General features: G+C 39.9%; 1 protein-coding gene across 1 annotated transcript in view; it reads right to left on the bottom strand.

The window, feature by feature from the left end:
- COL25A1 (collagen type XXV alpha 1 chain) overlaps positions 1–26701 on the bottom strand; it is a 446709-nt gene that overhangs the window by 206211 nt on the left and 213797 nt on the right. Inside the window, exons 5-6 of the mRNA XM_050946748.1 lie at positions 9401–9445; positions 3942–3949 (exon numbers count right to left, since the gene is read on the bottom strand). Of these exons, the coding sequence (XP_050802705.1) occupies positions 3942–3949; positions 9401–9445 (53 nt within the window). The remainder of the gene's footprint in view (positions 1–3941; positions 3950–9400; positions 9446–26701) is intronic.

The following is a 26701-nucleotide window of genomic DNA, read 5'->3' as shown; positions in this document are numbered from 1 at the left end:
ATAGCTCCATGAATTTAATTTAATAATGGCAAAAATGACATTCAGCATTACTTCATTTTTAATTTTTACTATGTAGCCCTTAAGGAACTCTGGTCCAGCCAACCCATGTTCAGAAGCCTGGGTGGAGGACACAAAGTGGCTTTTAGAAGCTTTTGTAGCCTCTGGATCCTAGGGCCCAAAGTAGATGGAGTGGAACCAGAGATTGTGAACATCTCAAATCAAGCAATACAAGTTTAATCTAGCTTCTTTCTGCTTCCTGCATTATCCTCACCACGCATCAATGACAATTACAATTCTCGCTGGAGCTAGGCACCCAGTTCCTATTGAATTTCCATATGGTCGGGGAGTCTAGCTCTCTGGGAGTTCTTTGGAAACACCATCCTCTGTAATCCGAACATGTAGGCATATACATGAAGCAGAAGAGAATTGTTGCCAAATATCTTTTTCCCCCAACACAGAACAACTTTGGTCTAAACATTATAAATGGAATTGCAATTTGTACTCTGAAGCAGTATAGGTCTTTCATGCTACAGTATTTGACTATAACGCAGTTTCAGCATGTTCATGTTCTTTAGATGCAATTCCGCTGTATTGTTTGTTGGCTATTTCACCACAATGCTGCCTTTAAACTACTGATAGCATTGGGTTGGTGTTTCCACACACACTCCTTTTGCCCTCCTCTCCCACCTCAGTAAACTAAGCAGACACACTGAAGATTTTAGGGGCAGATTTCCATAGTGGCTGTGGCTCCCACCTGACCTCTAATTTGGAGGGCCCCAATGCTGTGGTTTGCATACACACACAGCAATTGTTAACACATACTGAGCAATCAGATATCTGACTGCCTGATTTGAATATGCAAACCCAAGTTCTGAAGGCCCTAAACTACCAGTAAGTGCTTAAAATAAGATCAAAACTAGACTTAAACAATTACTGTGTTCTGCAATTATACTCTCTCTCAAATTTATCCAATAATATCTTTTGTACCTTGGTTTCAAAAATATATCTGATACTGGTCACACTCTGTATCCCACAAAGGTGACATTATAACTCAAACTTGTGCTGCTGACTGCTTATTTCCTAAAATTCTTATTGGTGGTTTTCCGAAAAGATGCATTATTTCATACATTTCCATTTTTTAGACAGAAAGCCATAAAGATGTAAATGAAGATACAAAAGTGAATTATATACATTATCATAAAATTGCCCTATTACAGGCTTTGTAGGCAACTGCTAAGACCCTTATATTAGCAATTATTTTGCTCAAGATGCATAGAACTAAGCAGCCAAAAGGAACAGAGTACAATGCAAGTGGAGAATTTAAAGGTTCAACATGTCAACTGAATAGCTTTCTGACAGAGAAAACTGATATGCAGGATCCAGTTTAAGTAAAATTTAAAATTACGGTGAAAAAATTATGTGCGCGCATGCGGGAATACACAAGTTCAACAAACAAAACATTTCTAGTATCAAACTCTGCATTGTGTTATGGCATATCTTGTACATGTCCATCTAACTAGAACATTTATAAAGAACTGCTACATGATCAAGCAAACATTTAAAAAATTAAAAAAGCCTTCTGTTCTATAGGCACTTGAGAAACATCAGGGAAGGGTGAATTTCCCCTAGTTAATGTGAAGATTAATATGGCAGAGACAAACAAAAAGACAGAAAAGAAAAGAATGATTTTGAGAGTAAAAAAAGCTCTCATAAATATATGATAGAGCAGTTACCGGATAGCCATTTCGCCCTGGTTGACCCTGGTTGAATGAGATGAAACGGGTATGACACACATTAAGAACATATTCATGACATGTGACATTACCAACATGTGCAGTACACTAATGCTAAATTAAAATAGCCATTGATCCTCTACACTTGATTATATTTTACAAATGAACAAGTATGGCATAGATATATATATACAGTGAACAATATTTTTTGGCAAGGCACAGTATTCAAGATAAAACATAGTCAACATTAAAAATAACTAACAAAAGGGCCACTTACTGCCTTTGATCCTTGATGGAACTCTTGCTATCAGAAGGAGTTATATACATAGATTGAAGGGCAGCACATGGCAGAAAGAGAATACGATAGATGGAAGGTGTGCTGCCTATAGTATGTCAGTGTCAAGGACGAAATCATAGTAAGCTCTATTGGGTCATAAAAAATAAAAAAACACAGGACTTGGATTGTCATCCTGACACACTGGTTATAGGTTGGAAAAGGCAGCTAAAATTTCAGCGGTCACCTTTGAAGATGCAATAGCCACCCGCAGTTACTACACGATGGTACCTAAGGTACCATAATTATTCACTATTTTAAATATAGAGAACTACTGTGGGATTCCGGTGATAACCACAGTATAGTTTTTAAGGGTTACCACTATGCACACAAGGTCAAAGCTAGAGTAAAACATTTTCAGACGTGATTTAGGCAACTGGGAGCCTAAGTCCACTGACTCCCAATGAGACTTAGTCTTTTAAATCACTTTTGAAAATGGGGAATATTCCATCCTTCAGAGAATAAGTCTCATTGAAAGTCACTCCTAAGTGCCCAAGTCACTTTTGAAAATAGAGCTTAGGCTCCTAAATCATTTAGATGCTTTTGAAAACTTTATCTATAGTCCTCAGAGCTAATTCTGGGTTATATTAATAATGTATGGCTCTACTTCTTTTCAAAATGGAACTATGCTAAAACAGTAGGGAGATGATGTCAAGAAGTAAAGATTTGCATACGCAGAATTCACTATCTACTTTGCTAAATTCTCTTGCTGAAGGAAAATCATTTATATCCCAATTAATGCTTGATCTTTGCATTTTGTAAGAAGAGACTGCAAAAGATATTTAGGAAATCAGCATTTCCTTCATCTAAAGAGCACTAGTGTGCATTAAGCCTGCTCTTTCGCTGATAGCCTGTCAGATGAGATTGCCAATGTGAGCCACTGCGCATTTTGACAATTTTAGAAGTTAAAATGTTTCCTGTAGCATTACTACTCGGTAGTTACAGTTAACGCTAAAATGATTGTTTCGGACAACAGAAATTCAGGATATTAATTAATTATTCTAAAATACATATGCCATTCAGTTGACAAGATGATCTGGTTATGAAAGTAAGACTGTGGAAATGCCAACCCATGACAAATCCAAGGAAAGAAAAGAGCAAGTCTCCTAAAGTAACTTTACAGGCGATATTATTCTCATGATTGCATTGTTACCTGCGGATGGTATAGTATCACAATAAATATGAATACTTTAAATACATATTTTAAACACTATACTTAGAAAAAGAAGTGTGACTTAAGTCTGGAAAGGTGTGGACAAGAAAAAATTGAATTATTTTGTCAGAAACAAATTTATGGCCAAATTTACCACCATTGCTAAAACTGAGTATTATTTTTTACTATTTGTATTACAATAGCATCTAGTGGCTGCAGTCTGGATAAGGGCTCTATTGCCGTAGGCATTGTACATACACATAACAAAAAGACAGTCCCTGTCTCAAGGAGCTTATTTTATCAGAGTAAGTTACTATTTAGTGCAAGTAAAGGTTGCTGAATCATTTCCTATAGTTAGATGGTTCAGCCTTCTGGCACGGTTACTGATTATCATTTCTATACCAGACTGAACACACATTAATACCTAGTAGACAAAATGAACAGAACATACTTACATGCTATTCTGATCCAAAAATGCTATCTGTAGGGCCGAGGTAAAGTTTTACTGTTTCAAAGGTTTGTTTAAAAAAATAAGTTTCCAAACAAATCATTCAACTCCAGCAAAATTAGTAAAAGTTTACTCTGTACTAACAATAACTTTAAATTTCCTCTGGATCAAATATAATCCGTTCACCATGGAGATTACTTAACAGGGTCTAAACCCATTTCTGCCTGATCCTGGTTAACCTGGGAGACCCAACAATGTATCAACTGTACTTACAGGAGGTCCTGTGGAGGGGAAAAAGAGAAAAAAAATATATAAGTTTATGAAGTTAGTAAGAAAGATTCATATGCAAGAAGCCAAAAATGAGACCACATGATTATAAATTAGCATAATCAACATACTGTTTAGATTTTGTTCTTAAACAATATTTTTCTTCTCTGGTTCTTTGAGGCTAGTAGTGATGCCAAAGACTTGAATACATGCAGTTTCTTTGCTGAAGAATTAAATATTCTTCACCTATTCCCATGCAATTTCATATTAATTATTCTTCATTTATTTTCATGCAGTCTCATAGCAGGCCAAAAAAATATTAACCATGGAATACAATTTGTTTTCTCAGACTTCACATGTGCATGTATTTCATATCCACCAGTTTCAATTAGCCATGAAACTGGGAATTAAATTACATCTTGTCTGCAAAATTACACAATTTTTTTTACCCTTGGCATTTAACCTTGGCATTAAGACAGAAATACTTGCATCTAGATCTTCTTACTTTCCTCCTTTGTCAATAAGGAGACGTTCCAGTGATCACCTGACTCTACAGAAATTGCCTTTCATCACTGTCTTTTTTCAAGATCCACTTATAAAATGATCCCTATTAAAATGTCACACTTTTTGAAGTGATATTTGCACATTTTTCCAATTATTTCGATTCAAAGGCTTTTGTACAGCAGTTCTTGAGAACATTATCAAAGGGCTGCAAATCAAATCTAATATTTCACTCTTATTAAGTGGAGCAGCTGCAGCTCCCAAATCAATGGCTTTTCATTCGCTCTCATGCCTCCCTCTAACTTCTGAATAAAGTGAGGTGCAAAAGGGGCATAAAATAGCAACAGCTGTATTTTCCGTTTGCTTTTGATATTGTCAGGCTTTTGTTTTTAACAATGTGATTTTATTGTCTAGTAACTAAGGTAATTTCTTTATAATGGTAAAAATTTCCAAATAGTATTTTAATGTGCAGGGTCTGTTTCTAAAGGAAAGAGATCAATTTCCTCTGTTAATATCTTAATGTGTGTTTATTTGATGTGTAAAACGAAAAGTCAAGCATACTGCAAGGTAGCTGACAAGTTCATTTGATTTGTCAAGATCATTTGTAAAGCCAAATTCAACCTGAGCGATTCCCGCTATATAGTAACTTTTTTTCTCTGCAGCAAGTATCAACTGATTAACATATCAAAGTTAGTTTATCTAATTTTATCAGAGTTCGGCTTTGTTTTAGCTATCCAATAAAAAGAAGGAAATAATTTTCTAAGAACAAAATAAAGTTCTAATTTATAACGACCTAAAAGACAAAACAATAGATTATTGTGAACAACTAAGATTCATGGGAATCAACCAGACTGTAAATTTCTCCTAATCTGCTGGATTAATTCACAGATAACCAAAAATACCCACTATAACCAGATGGATCTAAAGTACCCATTTCTCTGATGCCGATTCTAGGCCTTGGCTACACTTGTGCATTATAGTGCAATAAAGCCGCCAAGAGTGCTCTACCTCACTCCCCGTCCAAACTAGCAAGGCATGTAGGCGCTCTGACTCCGTGGCTGGAGTGCTCCTGATACTCCATCTCCTCGAGAGGAATAATGTTTGTTGCGCTCTCGCTGGAGCGCCGCGGTGCCAGTGTGGACACCTAATGTGCTTTCATTGGCTCTGATTCGCCTCCGGAAGTGTCCCACAATGCCTGTTCTAGCTACTCTGGTCATCACTTTTGAACTCTGCTGCCTTGTCCTCAGGAGACCGAGCGTCAGACCCGCCCTTCAAATTATCTGGGAATTTTGAAAATCCCTTCCTGTCTTCTCAGCCAGGCATGGAGTGTTCTCAGCACATCTTTCCAGGTAGCCTCCATGCGCCAGGCGATCCCCAGTATGGAGCAGTGGCAAGGTGCTGGATCTCATCAGTGTTTGGGGGAAGGAAGCTGTGAAGCCCCAGCTGTGCTCCAGACGTAGGAAGTACGATACCTTCGGGCACATATCAAGGGACATGATGGATGGGGTAATGACCGGGATGCGGTGCAGTGTCGAGTTAAAATGAAGGAGCTGTGGAATGCCTTCTTCAAAGCCCATGAAGCAGATGGCTGCTCCAGTGCTGCCCCCACAACCTGCAAATTCTACAAAGAGCTGGATGCGATACTTGGGGGTGATCCCACCTCCACTGCAAAGACCACCATGGACACTTCTGAGCCCAGTATAGCAAGCGGGGAGAGGAGGAGGAGGAGGAGGAGGAAAGCACGAGTGATGGTGCTGAGGCGTGGGAAGACACCCTGGAATCCCTAGATGCATGCAGCCAGGAGCTCTTCTCGAGCCAGGAGGAAGGCAGCCAGTCGCAGCATCCGGTGCAGCGTCTGGGAAGGGCAAACAACAGAGGAGGTTCCTTGAAAGCGGCTTTCTTTTCAGGAAGGAAGTTTTTAGGTATGGGCTCTTTGGGCGAGGAGGGTAAGGGCTGCCTGCATGTCTAGAAGCAGAATAGTGCATTGATGTGGTCTATCACATTGTGGTAATCGGCATCGGTGATCTCTTCAAAAGTCTCAGCCAGAACATGGGCAATGCGCCTGCGCAGGTTTATTGGGAGAGCCAGTGTGGTTCTTGCCCCAGTCAGGCTAACGTGTCCATGCGACTGTGCCATGAGGTGTGGGGGGACCATTGCTGCACACAGGCAAGCTGTGTATAGGCCAGGGCGGAAGCTGTATTGTAGGAGAAGACCCTCCCTTGTTTCCCTGGTCACCCTCAGCAGTGAGATATCTTCCAGGATGAATTCCTGTGGAGAATGTTGGGACAGTGTTCAGTGTAGGTGCCCCCTGCAGCTGTTGGCTCTCCCCAACGCACAGAAACCCAGAGAACAGTACAGCCATGAAACAATCAGTCCCCATGGACCCTGTGCTTACTCACCATTTCTGGGGCTCCCATTGGTTGTGCGCGCTCGCTTTGGGACAGGCAAAGTATGGTTTTTGTGATTGCCCTCCTTAAGTGCAGGGGAATCATTGCTCTATCTGGTATGTACAATGCTGCATCTGTTAAGAGTTGCATGTTGCCCGTCTAGGTGCAACCTTGAGATCTCAGCCGTCATTCTTATCACCGGCCAACAGACTGAGAAGACTCCAGAAGAGGCCGCATAAAAGCAAAGAAGATATGCTACATGAAGTCATGCAGCAGTCTGTAAACGAGAATCAAAAGGCACAGAAGTGAAGGGAGAGGAGGATCCGCCAGGAAAACGCGAAAGGAGGATCTGCTAGGAAAACGCGATGCACCGGCAGCAAAGCACGGAACGGCTGATTAGCATAATGGAGTGCCAAGCGGACTCTATCCAGGCATTGGTCGCCATGCAGGTGGAGCACTACCACGCTCGTCCCCCTCTGCGGCCCTTGTGCCCCAAAACTCTTTGCCTTGTGCCCTCATGTCCCCTCCAACCCACTTTCCCCAACATCCGGGTTCTTACTGCCCCCAGCTGCCTCCTACACCCATAGCTTTGCCACCCACCCACAAAAACTATGACCCTTATCCACTGCACTCAACCCCCCTCAACATGCCTTATGGCCATCCTGAACTGCAGCACTCAGTACACAGCACTCCAGACAGGATTCAAGAGTATGAAATCAGGACATACCCAAAACTATGAGTGAATCGGTCTCCACCCCACGCCCTTACCCTTTTAGTATTTCTATGTTACTTTGTGGGGGGGGGTCAATAAATGGCGTTTTTTACTTTGAAAACATACTTTATTAGTGCATAAAGCAAAATATACCTTAGCCCAGGAAAGGAACAAACACTGCAAGTCAGTGTACCAAATACAGCCACTGTACTTAACTCCCGTGCAGCGCACCAGACATTACTCATGGATTTCAGCCTCAAATTGCTCCCTCAAGGCATCCCTAATCCTTGCAGCCCCACACTGGGCCCCTTTCACAGCCCTGCTCTCTGGCTGTGCAAATTCAGCCTCCAGGTGTTGAACCTCCGAGGCCCATGCCTGAGTGAAGCTTTCACCCTTCCCTTCACAAATATTATGGAGGGTACAGCACGCGGATATAACTGCAGGGATGCTGTCTTTGGCCAAGTCCAGCTTCCCATAAAGAGAGCACCAGTGGCCCTTCAAACCGCCAAAAGCACACTCCACAGTCATTCGGCACCGACTCAGCCTGTAGTTGAACCATTCCTGGCTGGGTTTCATGAGCCACAGCATTAGAGGGTAAGTGGGATCTCCAAGGATCACAATGGGCATTTCGACTTCCCCTACGGTGATCCTCTGGTATTGAAAAAAAGTCCCAGCTTGCAGCTTCTTGAACAGGCCAGTGTTCCAAAAGATACGTGCATCATGCACCCTTCCACTGTGACAGGATCCAGAATGCCCCGCACCCCAGGCCTCCTTCCCACAAGCCACATCGTCAGAATGGGAAGAGGTGCTCTGTGGGATAGCTGTCCATAATGCACCACTCCATATGCTGCTTCCAGTGCTGCGAATGTGGCCACGCCAGTGCGCTTGCAGCTGTCAGTGTGGATAGACTGGAGCGCTTTCCCTGGTGTGCTCTCTGAAGGCTGGTTTAACCCAAAGCGCTCTACATCTGCAAGTGTAGCCATGGCCCTACTAGAAACGTCATCCTGACAAAGAGCTGAATCCTGCAAGGTGCTCAGTGCCATCAACTCCCACTGATGTCAAGAGTAGCTGAAGCTGCCCAGTGCCTGGGAAGATCAAGCCCCAAGTGCAGTTTCAACACAAATAAAAAGCCTCTCTATTTACATGTTGCATTTGCAAACTTTCAGCTACAAACACAGCCAAATACAGACTGGATTTTAACTCAAGAGGATCCTAAATGCAACAAGTTTCTGATAATCAACATCTTATTTTACAAAGTTCAGTCTATTTAGACATTACCTCCATGACTGTTCACATAACACGTTTCCTTTTCCTCACGACATGATCTGTTCTAAACACAAAGGGCTTGATTTTATACTTATCTATACCATTGTAATGTTATTTACTTAAATGGAGTTATGTAGATGTGCACAGGTGTAAATGAGAGAAGACTCTGAGTGCTGAAATTATTTCAGAATTACCAATAACCAGTTTTATTATTCATGTCTTTTATGTCAGAAATTACAAAATCTATTAAAGGGTCTATAGATGTAATAAGTATTGTGAAACTTGCCTACAGTTTAATGACTATTTGAGATTCAATGCAATTTAGAAGGCCACAAGTTATATGCCAAGGATTACAAAACTTCTATCAGAATTTTTTTTATGGATCTTTTCTTTCTATAGCTCACAGGAAACAAACAGCAAAAATAAGGCATGCTAGGTGCATCCCTCTGCCCCCCTCCAAAAAGTACAAACCAAAATAAAGTAGCTGAATCTATCCAGTAGAATAATAGAGGTATTTGCCCAAAATGGACAAAGTACTGAGAAAAACCCATCCACCCAAAATAAAATCTCTCATCTTGCTTCCAAAAGTGAAAACTTACCAGTCTCTCCTCTTCTGCCCCTCTTACCTCGTTTCCCTGGAGGGCCTGAAAAAGCAAGCAGTTTCTGGGTTGTGATTTTGCAATTTAATATAGTTGTTGACACTTAAAATGCAATTTGTATTTAGACATAATAGTTTTAAACTCATCACAGTGGGCCAGATTTTGGCCTGCTCCTAGTTGGCGGCATAGATATAAAGGCCAGTAAGATTCAGATTCACAGAAATTAAGGCCAGAACGGACCATTAGATTATCAAGCCTGACCTCCTGTATATCACAGGCCATTACATTTCACTCCTTTATTGGGCTCAATACAGAGATAAACTACGTTTGACTAAAATATAACTTGTGTTTGGCTAAAGAATATCTTCCAGAAAGGCATCCAGTCTTATCCGAGGATATCTAAAGATGGAGAATCTACCACTTCTCTTGGCAGTTTGTTCTGATGATTAATTACCTTCACTGTTAAAATGTATGCCTAATTTCTAACTTGTCTGTTTTACATTTCCAGCCATTGGTTCTTGTAAAGTTTTCTCCGCTACATTAAAGAGCACTTTACTACCCACTATTTTCTCCCCAGAAAGGCATTCATTTGGACACTGTAATAAAGTCACCCCCCAATCTTCTCTTTGGTAAAATAATCAGATTGAGCTCTTTAATTCTCTCACTCTGAGGGCTTGTCTACACTACTGCGTGGGGTCGATCTAAGATATGCAACTTCAGCTACATGAATAGCATAGCTGAAATCAATGTACTTGGATCTACTTACCGCGGTGTCTTCACTGAGGTAAGTTGACAGCCGACACTCTCCCATCAACTCCGCTTGCGCTCCTCATTCTGGTGGAGTACCAGAGTCGACGGGAAAGCGTTGAGCAGTCAATTTATTGTGTCTATACTAGATTCGATAAATTTACCCCATCTGGATCGATCGCTGCCCGCCGATCTGGTGGGTAGTGTAGACAAGCCCTAAGCATTTTCTCCAGTCCTCAAATAATTTTTTGTGGCTCTTTTCTGCACCCTCTTCATGTGAACATCTGAACTGTATATGGTTCATCTCCCCCTCACATACCCCTGTGTGACCTTCACAGATTGCTGCTGCACTTATGTCCCTGTTACTTCCCCCTGTACAGGTGTGACAGGAATGGACAGGTGCAAGGAAGATTCCCAGTGTAGCGAGAAGGGGAAGTTGTTTCTGGTCAGCAATGGGGAGACAGAAGGATTTTCAAAGGATCCTAAAGAAGTTAGACACCCCGATTTTAAAAAGCACCTAAGGAGCACCTTTAAAAAGTGCACAGGAGATCAAATCCCATAGACTATCAGTGGGACTTGTGTTCTTAAACCATTTGAGAGCTTTTAAAAACCTCCCCTTTCCCATTGAAATTCAGTGGGAATTGGCTCTTAGGCTCCTTTGAAAATCCCACCTGTGATTCCTTTCCAGAGCTCATCTAGCTGTAGTGCAGGAATGTGCAGCCCCTAATTCTAAGGATACATTTAAGGGGACAACCTAGCCAAATGTAAAGTCAGCTGCAACCATTAGGCTGGTCCTGCACTTCTCACACATAAAACTCTCATTGACTTCAATGGACATAACGTTAAAATATCAGTGCAAGTACACAGGCATTTCTAAGTATACAGTGGTGCTTTTTGTCACAGTCAAATCTTGTCCTTAGATACTATACAGATAATTGAGAAAGAACGGTCTTGTGATTAAACAGAGGACCAAGCATCAAGGTCCCATTCCCAGTTCTTCAAGGGACATTCTGTGTGATGTTAAGTCAAGTCATTTAGATCAAAATTGTCAAATGTAGCCAGCTAAAGTTAGACAATTCCGTATTTAAGCACTTAAATTGCAGGGAACTGAATTTTCAGAGATGTTGAGCACTTGTAGTTCCACTGATTTCAGTGGGACACGCAGATGCACAGAACATCTGAAAATCAAACCTTCTTTAAGGGCCTGATCCTACAACATTGGAGTGAGTGGAAGTTTTGCCATTGTATTCAAATGGAGCAGGATTGCACTCTAGGAGCCTAAATATGGATTTAAGTGCCTGATTTTAAACACCCAAGTATGAAAATTTTGTCCTTAACCTCTGTGTGCACCAGTTTCTTCATCTGCAAACTGACAAGACTGATGAGGGTAACACTATCCTGCCTCAAAACGTACGGTCAGGCTTAATGAATTAATGTTTGTAAAGCACTTCAAAATACTTGAACTGAAGGTGCTATAGGTAGGCAAAGTTTTGTTATTCAGATGTTTAAGTCTCATGGACTTTGATTAAACACCAGAAATCAAACTTTCATGCAACAATTGATTGCAGAGTCACAAAAAGAGGATTACAATTTATACTTGAATCAAGCCATTGGAAGAGAGAGGATATGAGGAGAAGGAATTGTTTTTTTTAAAAAAAAATAATTTATTTGCCACAAAGTGTATTTTCCTTGCAAGCCCTCCACAGCTGAAATTCTCAATTAATGCCAACAGGAGCTTAGTACATGGGAACGGGGAAAACATTCTTCTCAGGCAGGGAAAGGGCAATATGTACTTGGAAGAGAAAATTAGTTGGCTTAAACAAAATAAATATTCTACTACAGTGTTGTGCAGTCTCCCCAACACTAGTTTTCAGATAGTATCTGCTTTTATTACATGCAACTTTGTTTTCAGAGGGGCAACTTGGACATAATTTTCCTCTACTATGAAACCTGGCATACAAAGTTAGAAAGGCAGAGAATTGTTTTGTGAAAGTTTTATGCCATTGTATCTTCATTGGAATCAATGAAGTTACACTGCTGTCAAACAGAAGTAATGCATTAGCAAATCAAATCCTGTCCGTTTAAAGATTTTTTAAAATTTTATTTGTAAACCAAAATAAGAGTCTCAGGATTTGGACCCCAGTTTCTACTTTCCTTCTTCTATTACTCAGTTTTTAAATCAGTCCTTCCACTGAAGTCAGTTAGAGCTTGTCCAAGAAAGACCTTAGGACAAACTGGGGCCTAACATTTGCAAAGGTTTCCAATGAGCCTTGGCCAAGTTTTGCACAAACAGCCTCCCTCCCCACGCATGCTAAGGAGGGATTTATGGTTTTAACTTGAAATGTTGTGAAACTGTAATTCCAGCTGTTTTAAGATTTTGGGTTCAAACCTGAGAACTTAAAGTGAAACTCTGAGGGAATGAACAAAAATATAACAGTTTCTTAAGTTGAACTTTTGTACAGCTGTAAAACTCCGTTCCCATATGTAACTCGCATTTATAGAATAAAGACCTAATGTTGCATATCTTGCACATCCAACATTTCCACTGACTGTATTGGATGGATGTAGGATCAGGCAGATATGTCAGCGAAATAAATAAATAGGCCTTAGCCCGTAAAGAGAGACTAATCTATTCAAATATTTCTTCTGGAATCAAATGCAGATCACAACTCCCCGATACCTTGAGATCACTGGATGAAAATGTGGATAAGTGCTAATCACTGGATACATTCTAATTGTTATTGTAGCTCCATCGTCATGATACCATTGAAGACCATGGAATTACTCTGCATTTATGTCAGTATAAAAGAGATCAGAACATGGCCCCTGACCTTTAGCTCCCCAAGCCAGCCCCATTTAGTTGGAGGCATCCTCCTTCCTAATTAAATCTTCAGGAACTTTTGTCCAATCCTGCTCTGCCACCATGGTGGCTTTTATACCGATCCTTGGGATGTGGGAATGTAAACTGTGAAATAATTGGCAGATCCTTCAGACTTCCACTGGAATGTTGAGTACCACCAGAGGATATGTAAAGAATACTGCAATTGTTTTATATACGCAACAGATTCCACTTGTAAGTATTTATCATGCAGATGGGGCCAAAGGTAATGGCCCCAATTCAGAAAAGCACTAGCACATCTGCTAGGTCCATCTCTCTATTCAGTAAAGCACATGACATGCTTATGTGCTGCTGTCTCAAATAGGGATGCCTTCCTCAGTCAGGGTTGTTAGCCTTATCTGCTGCTCTGATTGTGTCCAGCTATCAAAAGCACTGACCCTTCACTATGAATGTCCATATTTTTCCATGTTTATATTATTATAATTTCACAGTTAACATAGGGATTTGGGGGAGGCATGGTGTGGTGGAGGAAATGTGTCAATATTTATAAAGCTATATTGAGCATGACAGTTCAATTAAAGGCAATGCAACAGATTTTCATGTATGTAGTTTGGTGTGATATACAGTACTGTATATAAAGCAAATGTACTGTACTTTCTCACCCTGGATAAAATCCCTGTAGAATATGATCAGCAGATTCTGTGCTGAGTTATATTTCACCCATACAGAGTACTTAAACAGGACTTGTTTGTTTTAAATGTCTTTTTCAATTTTCAAGTCTCCAAAAAGAAAGAGACTTGAAGCTCAATGGGATAAACTGGTTTAATGAAGATTAATGATGCCAAATGATAGGCAGTAAGGAAAACCAGTTTACGGTAGCTAAGTTCAAGAGCTGCCAACATACTGTTCTACAGGGTTTCTAGATTTCTGACAGGCTAGGAGTGCAAATGAAACATTGGAAAAATCAACTCTTGTTCCTTTTTTTCCTGTTTCACTTTAGAGATATTTTAAACAAATTTCATTTTTAAGAGACTGTTTCTGAGTCCAGTTCCTGGAAATCTTAATTTTAATTAAAAGCTTAACAAAAAGACAGAGGCTTTTTTGCCATGTAACAAATGAAAGTTATCATTATTCTTCATCTACATATATTTTTTTGACAAATAGTTATAGTGATAATTATTGATTGTCCATATTTATCAAAAACCTAATAGCTAAGCAATTACCTATCTTAATATTTGTTTTCTAATAATAGAAACCAAATTGGTAATTATCATTAGAATTATTTCTTGAAATTCCATAAACTGTAGCTATCCCCAGGTTATTCTTTCTAGTAATTTGGTGCTAGGTCTTACTTTCTGAAAAAGCTTAGCTTTTAAACAAAAATCTAGACAAGATCAAGTGTACTTCAGCTAGATAATAGCTTTAGACTTAGTACTTTAATGTTGATGTGTGCTTTCTAAGGCAGTTAATGAAGTAGCGAAAGAGTTACAAACTAACTTGTTCCACAGTGTTCAATGAATTAAGCACAAAACACATCTCACTGGCAACTACTGGAGTATCCAGAAGACTGGATGTGTTAAAAATGGGCAAATTATCATTAAGGACATCAGTCAAATAAAAATTCTTATGGAAAATTACTTTAAAAAAACAAAGGTATAACTGACATGATTTTCCTCTCCTTTTAATCTAGTAAGAGGTCTCATCCACCTTTTCATACACTCAGAAACCCCCAGTCATAGTGCTCACAACCAGGATGACTAGCGCTTCTTGTCAAGTGTTCATCTGTCTTCCTCTAGCTCATGGGTTCACTACCTGGGGTAGTTGCACACAGGTATCAGAGCATCTGAACTACTCCGCTCTTTCCATATTGCTAAACAGAAGGACATTCTTAGCTAGATCTTAGAGGGAATGGAGTCCTGGTATAGCAAAGATTGAGAACCACAGCTCTAGTTCTGAAATGTCTTACAACTACTCCTTTAGACTCTCCATCTAGATACATTTTCTTGAAAAATCATGCAACAACTATATTTGAAGACAACAGGTTGTAGTGAAGCAAATTGTTATGAATTATTTCAACTGTGGATAGTTAGTTTAGATATTAAAATCAAGATGACAAAACATCTTTTCAAAAATATCCATGGGACACAGTTAAGGTTATGTTGTGATGTACTATGCATTTCTTTGCACGTGTTAAGAATAAAGGGCCGGATTCTCTGGTCCAGCCAAGCTACAGTCAGCTCTGGAGAAGCCACTTTGCAGCCCCTGATCCCGGGGCAGTCTGGCTACTGAGTAGAGTGAACATATGTCCCATTTTGACCAGAACAGTCCCTTTTTTAAGCCTTGTCCCAGCCATCCTAACTTTTTTGGCAAAACTGGGCATTTGTTCCATTTGAGCAAACTGTACAAATGCCTGGTTTTGCCAAAAAAGTGGGATGCGACCCCTAAGAGGGTGTGAAGGAACGGAGGGGCAAGCAGCAACGCCAGCCTTGCGGCGGAGGGAAGGCTCTGGAGAGCAGCTCGGGTCAGGCCAGCTCCACGCAGGTTGGTAGCAGGGGGTTCTGGGCTGGCCTCACATGCAGGCGGTGGAGGAGGGCCTTGTGCTAGCCCTGAACAGGCAGGGAGGGTTGTGCTGGTCCCGTGCACAGGGAGGAGAGGAGGGCCTCAGGCAAGTGGCAGGGGGGAAGCTTGTGCCAGCCTCATGCACAGCAGAGAAATGGGGATCTCAAGCCGGTCCATGGGCAGGAGGCAGGGAGGCCGGGTGGGGGGGGGTCACAAGGGGGCAGGTGTCAATTTCCATTTGGGAAAACATGGTCACCCTACTACTGAGCCAGTCCTCGGAGTAAGAAGAGCAGAGCATTATTACAGATGATCTACTTCATGACTTTCTTCCTATAGATAGAGGACATAAGCAGGGCCGGCGCTTCCATTTGGGTGACCTAGGCGGTCGCCTAGGACACTAGGATTTGGGAGGGCGGCAGGCTGCTCTGGTGGACCTCCCGCAGGCGTGCCTGTGGAGGGTCCGCTGGTCCCGTGGCTCCAGTGGAGCATCTGCAGACACGCCTGCGGCAGGTCCACCGGAGCAGCGGGACCAGCAGACCCTCCACAGGAACGCTTGCGGGAGGTCCACCGGAGCCGCAGGACCGGCGAGCGGCAGAGCGCCCCCCGCGGCGTGCCACCATGCTTGGGGCGGCGAAATGGCTAGAGCCGGCCCTGCGCCTAGGGCGCCAAAAACTCTGGCACCGCTCCTGGACATAAGGAGCTCTAAAGGAGTCATTTCAGCACCTAGGGGACCAGGAACCTATAGAAGGATCACTATAGGCAGTTAAACTGGTTTTAAGGTGCTAGAACAGCACGGAGCAGCCTTAAGAGACCAGTGTGTCTCAATGTGCCTATATTTATTATTTGTCCAGAATAAGATTTATGATGTCACTAACTATTCATTTCCTTGCTTTTAAGTGCTTGCGTTTTGCAAACAATGTGATACATAAGTACACTGTTGTCATTTATCAACTTTGACTGGTTTTTTAAACAAAGTTTTTTGGTTTTGGAATGATATACATTTTCCAAACTGTATACAATGGCTATCAAGCCGATGCCTTTTTAATTTTTATTTACTCTTGTATTTCCCAGCTCCTAGGTTTTACTCTTTAAAAAAGGGTCTCTGTAAAACAAGGATTATATACTGCTGCTGTTCTCAACAGTGCTATTTATGAATTACATACTTTATGAATTACACTAATTTATGAATTATGGCCTACTTCTTGGAAATTGTTAAATACCACAGTGAGTTCATTGACTCTAATGAGGTCTGATGTGACACAGTTGTTATTTCTATTATTTTTGTTTCCTAAAGAGTGTTTCATTGTTAGATTTTTTTTCCCCTTCCAGGATTCTGGAGACAATTTATCATTAAAGAGGTACACATTGTGTACAGTGAGTGGTTATTTAGATTTTCCATAGCACATGAAAAGAAAGAAACAATTTTAAAAACATGGGTTACCTCCAAGGCTTGCAACAAAAAATAAACAACAAAAAGGCTGTTCTGGTCTAATTTTTTTTTTTAAATAAACAGTATTCTAAACTCAACATTTTGTTCGGCAAAACTCACACCAATTTCACAGGAACAGAGTGAATATTCCTAATAGTTTATGCTAATTTAACTTTTTAGAAGCTGAAAAAGAATCAATGGTGTGCACAAGAGACAGAATAAGGAGAGGGAGAAGGGACTTAATGAAAATTGGGATTCTCTTTAGTCATCTTCTTCACCCACATTCTAAAACAGAGACCAGTCTTCTGGGGGAATTAAAGCCCACCAACATTTCATGGACTTTTGAACTGTTATTGCACTAAAAGTATGAATGGCCCTCTCCAAAACAAATCATTAAGGGACTATCCATCTAGAAGAAAGCACAATGTTATTTTGGGGATGCTTTTGGTTATAGAAGGAATAGTTTAGATATTAAAGATGAAAATGTACATGTACGTAGTACTTGGGAGCTAGGGGTCAGATCCTCGGCTGGTGTAAACTGGCATTGCCTCATGGAGTTACACTACTTTACACCGGTTAAGAATCTGGCAGCCACAGGCACTGTGCAATCTTCCCATAAACCTGTTTGGCAGTACAGTGCTCCCTTAACCTATATTAGCAAAGAATTGCATTAAATGACCTAACAGCCCAATTATTTTTTTTTTTGGGGGGGGGGGGTATCAGCAGCTGTGGCCTATCAGCAAATTATGTATATTCATGTATACAACTGTAAATAAGTTATTGCACATCCAAATGCAGTTATGCCACTGCCTGATTTTTTTATTTATTTATGGACATTGGCATTTATTCTTTAAAAATGTAAATGGTTAGGTCTTTTCCATCGATAAATTCTATGATTCTATTATCAACCCCTGTCAGCGACCACCAGTCATGCCAAACCATTTTGTCATTTAGTCAAATAGGACCCGGAACCTATATGTGACCTAATTTTAGACTTGAATACAGAACTCCAGAGGTTAAATGTGCATGCAACTCAATGTACCACCCAAGAAAGATGGACAGATAGATATGCACAAGACCCCATTCACAACTTAACCAATGCACCTCTCCAAATATGCATGTAATTCTCACTGAAGTTAATGGGAGTTTCATGATGACACCAAAAAATACAGGCCAAGGTATTTAAAAAGGTAACTATTGCTATTTGAATTTTACAGCATCGCACTAATCAACCTCTTATTAGCTAGGAAAGATAATGAGTCCAACTATTGTGTTAGTTACATGAGTATAAATCCAGTAAGTTTGCTGAAATCAGTAGAATTGTTCCAGTTTCTCAGTGGTGTAACAGAGTACAACTTGGTCAATGTTGTTAAAACCATGAGAAGAAAATGCCCCCAAATCACTTTTTAACCCAAACTGGCCTTTCCAACCAAACTTCAGCAGGAACAGAAAGCTATCCTCAGCCTTGCCACAGATGTAAACAATTGCAAATTCTACCATCCAATTTGCAAACAAGTTCACTGGTTCCCTACTTATTTTGGGATCCAATTCAACTGCTCTAAATTTGTCTTAGGTTTCTCTTTGCTAAAAGGAAAAAGAATTAGTTACAGAGTTGCACTGAGAACCAAGTAAACTATGCCACAGCTTTCTCACTGTGCCAAATAGCCCCTCTGTGCTAAAGCCACAGGAGTAAAGCACTGCATGACATTGTAGGGGAGGGACGTGGCACAGACAAAGGGGCAGAGATGAACAACTTCTGCTGAACATGACATATATTCTTGTGAAGTATACAAATGGTATGCACAAAGTAAACTCAAGTTAATGCTGCTTGAATAACTATCCCTTTGTGCAATGTTACTTGCATTGGAACAGTCACAGAGTATAACAAACAGCAGCATGACATCTGAGCAGGGGAAGACAGGGATCTGTACTGTCTTGTTCTCTGGATTTCTTGCCAATGTGAAATCTGAAGGCCACGTCCACTGCCCCTTTCACAATCCTGCTGCTGAACCCATCCCAACCAAGGGAGAGTGAAAAGATTTTTTTGCTTTAGCAGATCCAAGGATATTGGGTAAACACACATTGATTTGCAGAAGGGGAACATAAGGACAGTGGATTTTAAAATACTCCCTGGATTTGTTCCAGCCTATCTCTATGGACCCTTTCTCTCTCTCTACTCCCCTCCCAGGTTGCTCAGCTCATTTTCGATGAGCCTCCGTTCTTCTCTGTCTCTCTCTCTACATAATCTCACGACAGCTGGCATCTCAGCCTTCTGCTTTACAATGCGTACGGTTTCAGACAGCTCACTTGTATGTCCGTATCTCAATTCCCTATCTCACTTCAAACCTCAGCTAGAAAACCAGTATTCATTGTCTCAAATACAGCATATTTTCTTCTTGGCTCACCTGAAACTTCTGTTCACATCAGGGTTTGGACATATATTAGAGGTGACTATACCAGGTGGCCAGCGACGTAAAAAAATCATTCTGTTTCATCCACCGAAGAGTAATCTATCTGACTTATCTGTCTAGCTTCATATTGCTTCAGTAAGTAAAAAAAATTACTGACTAATCAGAACTGAAGTCTATCTAGTACAGTATAGCCACATAAATGTTCAATCCCTTTGTGAATCTTGCTAAATTCTTAGTCTCAGCAATTTCCTGTAACAAGATACTTCAAAGTCTACGTATGAAAAAGCATTTCTCTTTTGAATTTGCCCCTTTTCCATTTCACTGAATGTCTCCTTGTTCTTGTGTTATGTGACAGGAAGGACAGAAGCTCCCACTCTACCTTCTCGTAGTGTTCATTATTTTATATACTTTTATTATGTCCCTCTTATTTGTCTCTTTTCTAAGGTACACAATTCCAATATTTTCAGTCTTTCTTCATCTGAGAGATTTTTCCATACCATTGGCTTTCTCTGAACTTGCTCTAATTCTGAAATATCCTTTTTGAAATGGGGTAACTGGTTGCACAGAATATTCTAGACGAAGCTGTATCAGTGATTTATACAGAGGTATTATAATATTTTCTGTGTTATTCTCCATCCCATTCCTTACATATAGAACATCTTGTTTGTTTTTCACCACAGCTGCATATTTAACAGAAGTCTTCTCTGAGCCATCCACAATCACACCCAGGTCTCTTTCCTAAGTATCTGAGCACCTACCAAATTTTGAAGTGTACACATAAGGATATATATTTCTCCTTCCTCCAGTCAGCAGGATATGGAATTTGTGTATGTGTGCACAGCAGGCTGCAGTTCATGTGGTTTTATTTTGGGAAGGCTAAGCAACATAGTGGCAACATTCAAAAAACCTACTAGCATCCTCCACTGCTTTCTGGAATAGGGGAACAGGGCTAGAGTAGAATGATTGGGTCTGTGGAGTAGAGTTTATCATACAGTTTAAACAAACAATTTGCTTTGAGAGATGTTTTTGAAAATAGCATGGTTGTAATGCCCAGATTCAAGACCACGTTTATAGAAGGAAGAAATTCACTCCAGAAAACAATTCATCTCACATTTTATAATAAACTCAGTGCATGCTGGGACAGGAATTTGGGGTTTAGTCAGCAATTTATTGATTGTATCTGTACTGCATAGGTATTAATAAAGCTCCTGCTCCTCACTATCATTAGTTCTTTGAGTTATAAGTGTTTCAAGAAGCCTGGGCCAGAAGCAATGATTGGTTCCAACATATAATGTGGTGGGGCATAATTAATGAGCATACAACACTGCATGCACATATGGTCTTCTTTGCAAATACAGAAATAGCTCTCATCACCTGGCTGACAAATCCTACCGCGGGACAGCTGAAGTAGGCAGGCATAGCCACTCTATACTGGTAAGACATGAAAGCCTAGCTGCAATTTGCCATTCCATTGTATTGCTACCATTGCCATGCTGAGTATAGAGGGAATAGTCAGCCTGAGAATTTAATGGCCAAACTATAACAGCAAATTCCTAACAATCGTGTGAGAACTGTGATTTGTCAAAGGCTTATAATGGCCAAATGTGGGTGGTTTTTCAAGGGAACAGCAAAAGACATCCCTAAGACAAGGACCATTCTTTGCCAAATTTTAAGCCTTTGCTCCAAAGATTGTGAGCATTTTTTAAAAGGGGTAAAACAATGTATTTGTACCTAATCCCATTCTCAGAAATGAATGTATTATTTTTTGCTGAAGCTTAAAAAAAAGCCTGAGACACACACCCGGTATGGACAATCTCATCCCAAAAGCTAAAAATTTGGCAAACTTAGAAGCAGCTGAAAATGAGGTCTTATAGTGGAAGTGTCAGGCAACCTTAACTATATACATCACTACATATGCTGCTCATAAATACTAATAAAATAAATAATAATAATAATGGTAGGCAATGTTACTCTCATTCATGGCAAAGGAAGTAAAAGGGAACAGGAGGAACAAGAGCCTTCAGTATGGGATTTCCAAAAGTCCTCACCATACTGACTGGGAGTTTTACGACTAATTTCAGCGTTAACCCAACACTAGTGTTCCTGAAAATCCTACTGTAAATGTTTATTAAAAGAGATAATTTAATGCACCACTAAGTGCTTTTAAAACAGAAAGTAAAGTTCCAAATTTAGATTTTCATGCTACTATTCCTGTAGATCCAAAAACAGGTTCATCTCCAGAAAATTGTATCAGTCTCTAATAGAACTTCCCCCAACCTGGAAAAATCTCATGTTAAAGTCACAGTATCGTTCATTAAATTAGAAAGCATTTTTAGCACTGTATTAGACTTCACTATTGTGATGATAGCAAAATATATTACTTTTTATTGCACTTTTCAGAATTAAGGTTGCTATTATGCTATATAAATGAAAGATATAATTTAAAACATTTTTATGCCAGGCTTTTAAAACCACACAGAGGCTGACAAAATATTTGTTTACCATGTGCAACTCGGCTTTTAAATACACGGTCTTCTGAATACAGCAAATTTAGTTTCTACTATCTCTTGTCAACCTGTGGTGACCTAATTTTGTCAGTTTTCTGAACCAACAGAACATTCTGTCATTGTCTTGCTTTCATGGGCAGAGTACATCTGAGGGGCTAAAAAACACCGACACATATTTGCTGCTAAAGTGATCTTGGGTAATGCTACCACAGTCTTCAGCAGGAAATAGTCACATTTTTATGTGCTGTGCTTTTGGCTAGCAATTTCTTCCTTCAAGGGAAGGGACAAGCATTATCTCTATTCCTGGTGGGCTTTTTTTTTTTTTTTTTTTTTTTGGACCATATGGAACAATTCTAATACGTTCATTTAGAGTAATAAAACACAAAAGAGACAAATATTTAATATCCTTCCCCTCAGCAATGCCCATTTACATTGTGGAGTCCAGATGTCTTCTTTTACCACATATTTGATCTGCATGCTTAACTTTTAGGCCAAGATTGACAAAACTTTCGTGATTATGATGACAGATTAAAGTGCTCATAGAACGCAGAGGTTTTTCATTTCACTTGTGACAGTAGTGCACCGAGAGACAATGAAATACAATACCGTAAGATTAAAGGCGGCACGTAAGTCGGGCACACTGATATTGCAACAATCTTGGTCTAACCCACACACATGCTGATCATCCATTTAAAAATAATACTCTACTCTTAGCTGAGCATATTCTTTTCAAAGTCTGGTTCACATGTCCCCTCTCATTTCTAACATAATAAATATATCATTTGATGAGGAGTTTAGTGACAGCTGCAGAGTTTAGTTCTAATTACAAAAAATAATCAGTGGCTTTGAAACATTTAATAATCCCCTATTGCATAACAATGCTGAAAGAACATGTAAGACACAAATAGCAAAAAGATAATAACATTGTCTTGTTTGTGATAAACGACACAATTGTTTCACAGATATTCTATGGCAGTGGCACTGAGGCTTCATTATCTACAAAAGAAAAAAACCAAATGTATAGGTTTTTAAATGTCTCTTTCGGATTAACACAGAGTGGGAGTACAACAATAGGAGTCCAAAAACAATAAATAGAAAATAATTTATCCTTGATATCTTACATCTCAGAGGCCCTACTGGCCTATTGCAGTGGTAATGCCTTTGGGCTCCTAAGACGATACTTGTTCATAACTTTGCTAGACACTAAAAATCATGGACCAAATAGACACACTGGATCCATGGCTTATTATAACAATCTATAGTACATTCAACCCCACTCCTCCCCCACCCCCAGCTTTTCCTGACCCCCTATGACAAGAGAGGTATTAACAAGCCACTTCACCTTGAATGGTCCCTTGAAATGTGTGTTAACTACTTATGCTACACAATCTGTTCCACCTTGTGCTTAGCTGTGACACTCTGAGTACATTTCCAAGACTTCATAGACTCGTAGCTTTTAAGGTCAGAAGGGACCATTCTGATCTGACCTCCTGCACATTGCAGGCCACAGAACCTGAAGAATATCTCTGTGTAAGTTTGAAAGCTTGTCTCTCTGACCAACAGAAGTTAATCCAATAAAAGATATTACCTCACCCATCTTGTCTCTCTAATATCCTGGGACCAAGACCACATACTTGTTCATCCTGGCAGATAGAGGTAAAATTACACACAAAATAACATGCTACTCACTCAGAGCCAAACTCTGCTGCTACGGCTCATTGACTTCAACAAGAGACTTTCTTGGATACAGACTGCACTATAAAAGCTCAATGAAAGTGCTACCAGTCATCCGCAGCAATATCCTCCTGTTTAGGCATTCTCATAAAATTTCCCTGATAAAATTGAATCAGTCTGTGTTCAGCTCAGGGAAGATTATTTAAGGTGGAGATGCCGATGCCCTGGATAGTCACAGCAACAATTTTGTGTATGCCGGGAAAGGCAGGGCATTAATTATTCTAACTGTAGATGTCTCTAACATAATTTAAGGTGACTCTAAAGAAAACTACAATGGGTTGGGCACAGAATGAGACCTCAGAGTTAAAGGATGAACATTTTATTGAAAATCTACATAGCTGTGTCTTTGGCCAGCAAGTCATTACAATTTTCAAATGATTGTTAAAATGTTCATAAAACAAACAAAATCCCCCCCAAAATTTTGTGTCTGAATGCAGGACATGTTCTACACAATATTCAAAAGGCAGAAAAGAGGGACGGATGCTTTCAGCTGCTTCTCTATGACCAGCTGTACCTTCAGTAGCTTGGAAACCATCCAGTGAGTAACTCTGACATGCAACTGTAACCCCATGTTGAATTTAAAGAACTTAATCCACTCTATTATTGCCTTTTCACAGGTGGAACCTGTGCCCTTTTCTTTTATCAAAGTCCTCCTCGTGATACAATAAAGACTCCAAAAAGCCAATGACTGTTCATATTACTTTTTATATATATAATTCTTTCCTCTCACTATGGGTTCAGATTAGCAGAATCAACTTAGTTACTAATAAGTAGCAAAACTCACTCATTGAACTGATCTATCCTTTTAGACAGCCAGACACAAAAAAAGGTAAAACTAGAGTCTAGCATGTGCATGCATACACACACACACGCACTTTCTAGTTTAAAGCCACTTCCTGAGCTTCTTCACTCAGTTTTTGATTAATGGGAGTTTTGTTGAGTACAATCTCAATAAACTCTGAATAGCTCAAGATATACCTCAACCCCTGAGAAATCAGTTGACCAGATTTTATTTTTCCAATTACATTAAGAATGATAAATATAAACCTAGTACAAAATAATATATTTCATACACCAGCTAATTAAATTTCAGAATGAATAATTAAAGCTAAAGACATACACAGGGAAACGTATGTAAACCTGAAGTAATTCATTTATGATAGCGTTATACCCATGCAAACAGTGCACAAAATGTAGCTGAACAATTTCAAGTACGGTAAGTTACAAATTCATACTGTATATGCTTTTAAACCTATTCTTTAAAAGAAAGTTATCGCGATAAACCACTAAATAATAACAGTATTTTACCCATCTACCAATCATCTCCAAGCAAAAAACAAAAATAATGGGATTAACAGAACCTCATTAGTTCTCTGTTCAGCTCCATGCTGTACAGCTGGATACCTCTCAAGTTGTCCCCATGCTTAGCAGTGCATATGATGTGGAACCACATATGAAGGGGTCAGAGGCAGTGTGATCTAGTGGATAGAGCACTGGGCTGGCAGTCAAGAGACCTGGGCTCTATTCCTGGTTCTGTCACTGCCTTTTTGGCTGACACTGGGCAACTCACTTGGCCTCATTGTGCCTCAGATTCCCCATCTGTAAAATGGAGGTACTAACCTCCTCCGTAAAGGGCTTTGAGACATACTGATGAAAAGCATTTTATAACAGCTAAGTGTTATTAACTGATACTGCTCATTGACCCCTTTCTATGTAGCTTTACGGCTGCATTGTGAATGGACCAACTGGCCAGGGTATGCTGTGGAGACCCACCACAGAGATAGCTATAAAACATCAGGGTTTGAATCCACAGCATTTGGTCTCTGCCTCTCTCCTTCCTCTTTAACCAATATGCAGTGCTAATGCTCTTTATGAGTCCTGTATGCCTGTGTAGGAGTCTGATTATATGCTCCATCATTCCAAATGCATCCTTAACAGGCAATGACTGGTATTGCCTGTACAAGCAGGCTGATGACCTAAAATGTCTTTCTAGGATTCTAATTTGTCAATGCTTTTGACAAGGTGAATTTCCTAGAACTGTAGACAACATTTTAAAGAAAAAAGACACATCCTAGCCATACAGTTATTTAAAACTGTCTCTGCCTGAAACAATATTTGGACTCTTCTACATAACTGGAGGTATCACCACAATGTAGAGTGGCATCACTGAAACAATGGCACTAAGAGGGAAAAAGCTCAGGAACATGGTGTAATCAATTCCTTTCCTCAACCTATTGGCCAGATTTTCAAAAGAGTTCAGCATATTGGGTATGGAGCTTTTTTGAAAAATCTGGCCATTAGGGTCACAATGAGAGTTGCTGGGGGCTGAACACTTTTAAAATCTGGCTCCTCCTTACTTATTTAAAAGCGAGCTGAGCTCTTTTGAAAATCTGTCCCCAAAGGGAGTGCTGAGCACCTGAAAAATCTGCCTCAGTATGGAAAATATGAAGGACTGTGAATGGAATAAACCACTCCTTTCGCTGTCAAATAAACTGGTGAGTACAACTTATTATTGCCTGAGCAGAATGGGACGTTGAAAGGTGTTAGGCTATACATTAAATCTAAAGTGTTCTCTAGAGCTAACACATTTATATAGCAGGCTACTTAAATCTCCTGAAAGTTGAATTTACAGGCAGTTAAACGTTGTCACTTCATTTTAAATCTCAGTGCTGAATTTTCTTTGTGGAACATAGAAAGTTACATCCATAACTCCCCTTAATGTTAACTACTAATAAAAATGTCTTATTTTTAAACGTTAAACTAAGCTTTAAAAGTAGCATACTGTTTCAGTATCAAAAAAAAGTCATAGGGTTAAACTAAAGCTAGGAAATAAAACCATTTTTCTTATACCAGTGCTACAACAAAATCTTAGCTGGGGGCACAATACTGTTGGACATATTCTGTGTCTGTTGAGAGGCCTTGAGCACTCATAAGGTCTAAAAAACCAAAAGGTTCTTTAGCAGGTAACCATTGGAAAGATACCATGAGTGGTGATACGAACTCATATATTCCTGACAAAATATTACATTGGCCACAAAATTTGAAACAACTTAGAGCTTGCTTATCAAACTACTT

Source organism: Gopherus flavomarginatus, chromosome 3, assembly GCF_025201925.1.
Source record: "Gopherus flavomarginatus isolate rGopFla2 chromosome 3, rGopFla2.mat.asm, whole genome shotgun sequence".
In the NCBI taxonomy this organism is placed as follows: domain Eukaryota; kingdom Metazoa; phylum Chordata; order Testudines; family Testudinidae; genus Gopherus; species Gopherus flavomarginatus.
Note: the sequence above shows the minus strand (reverse complement) of the source record. Positions and strands in the feature narration are given on the sequence as shown.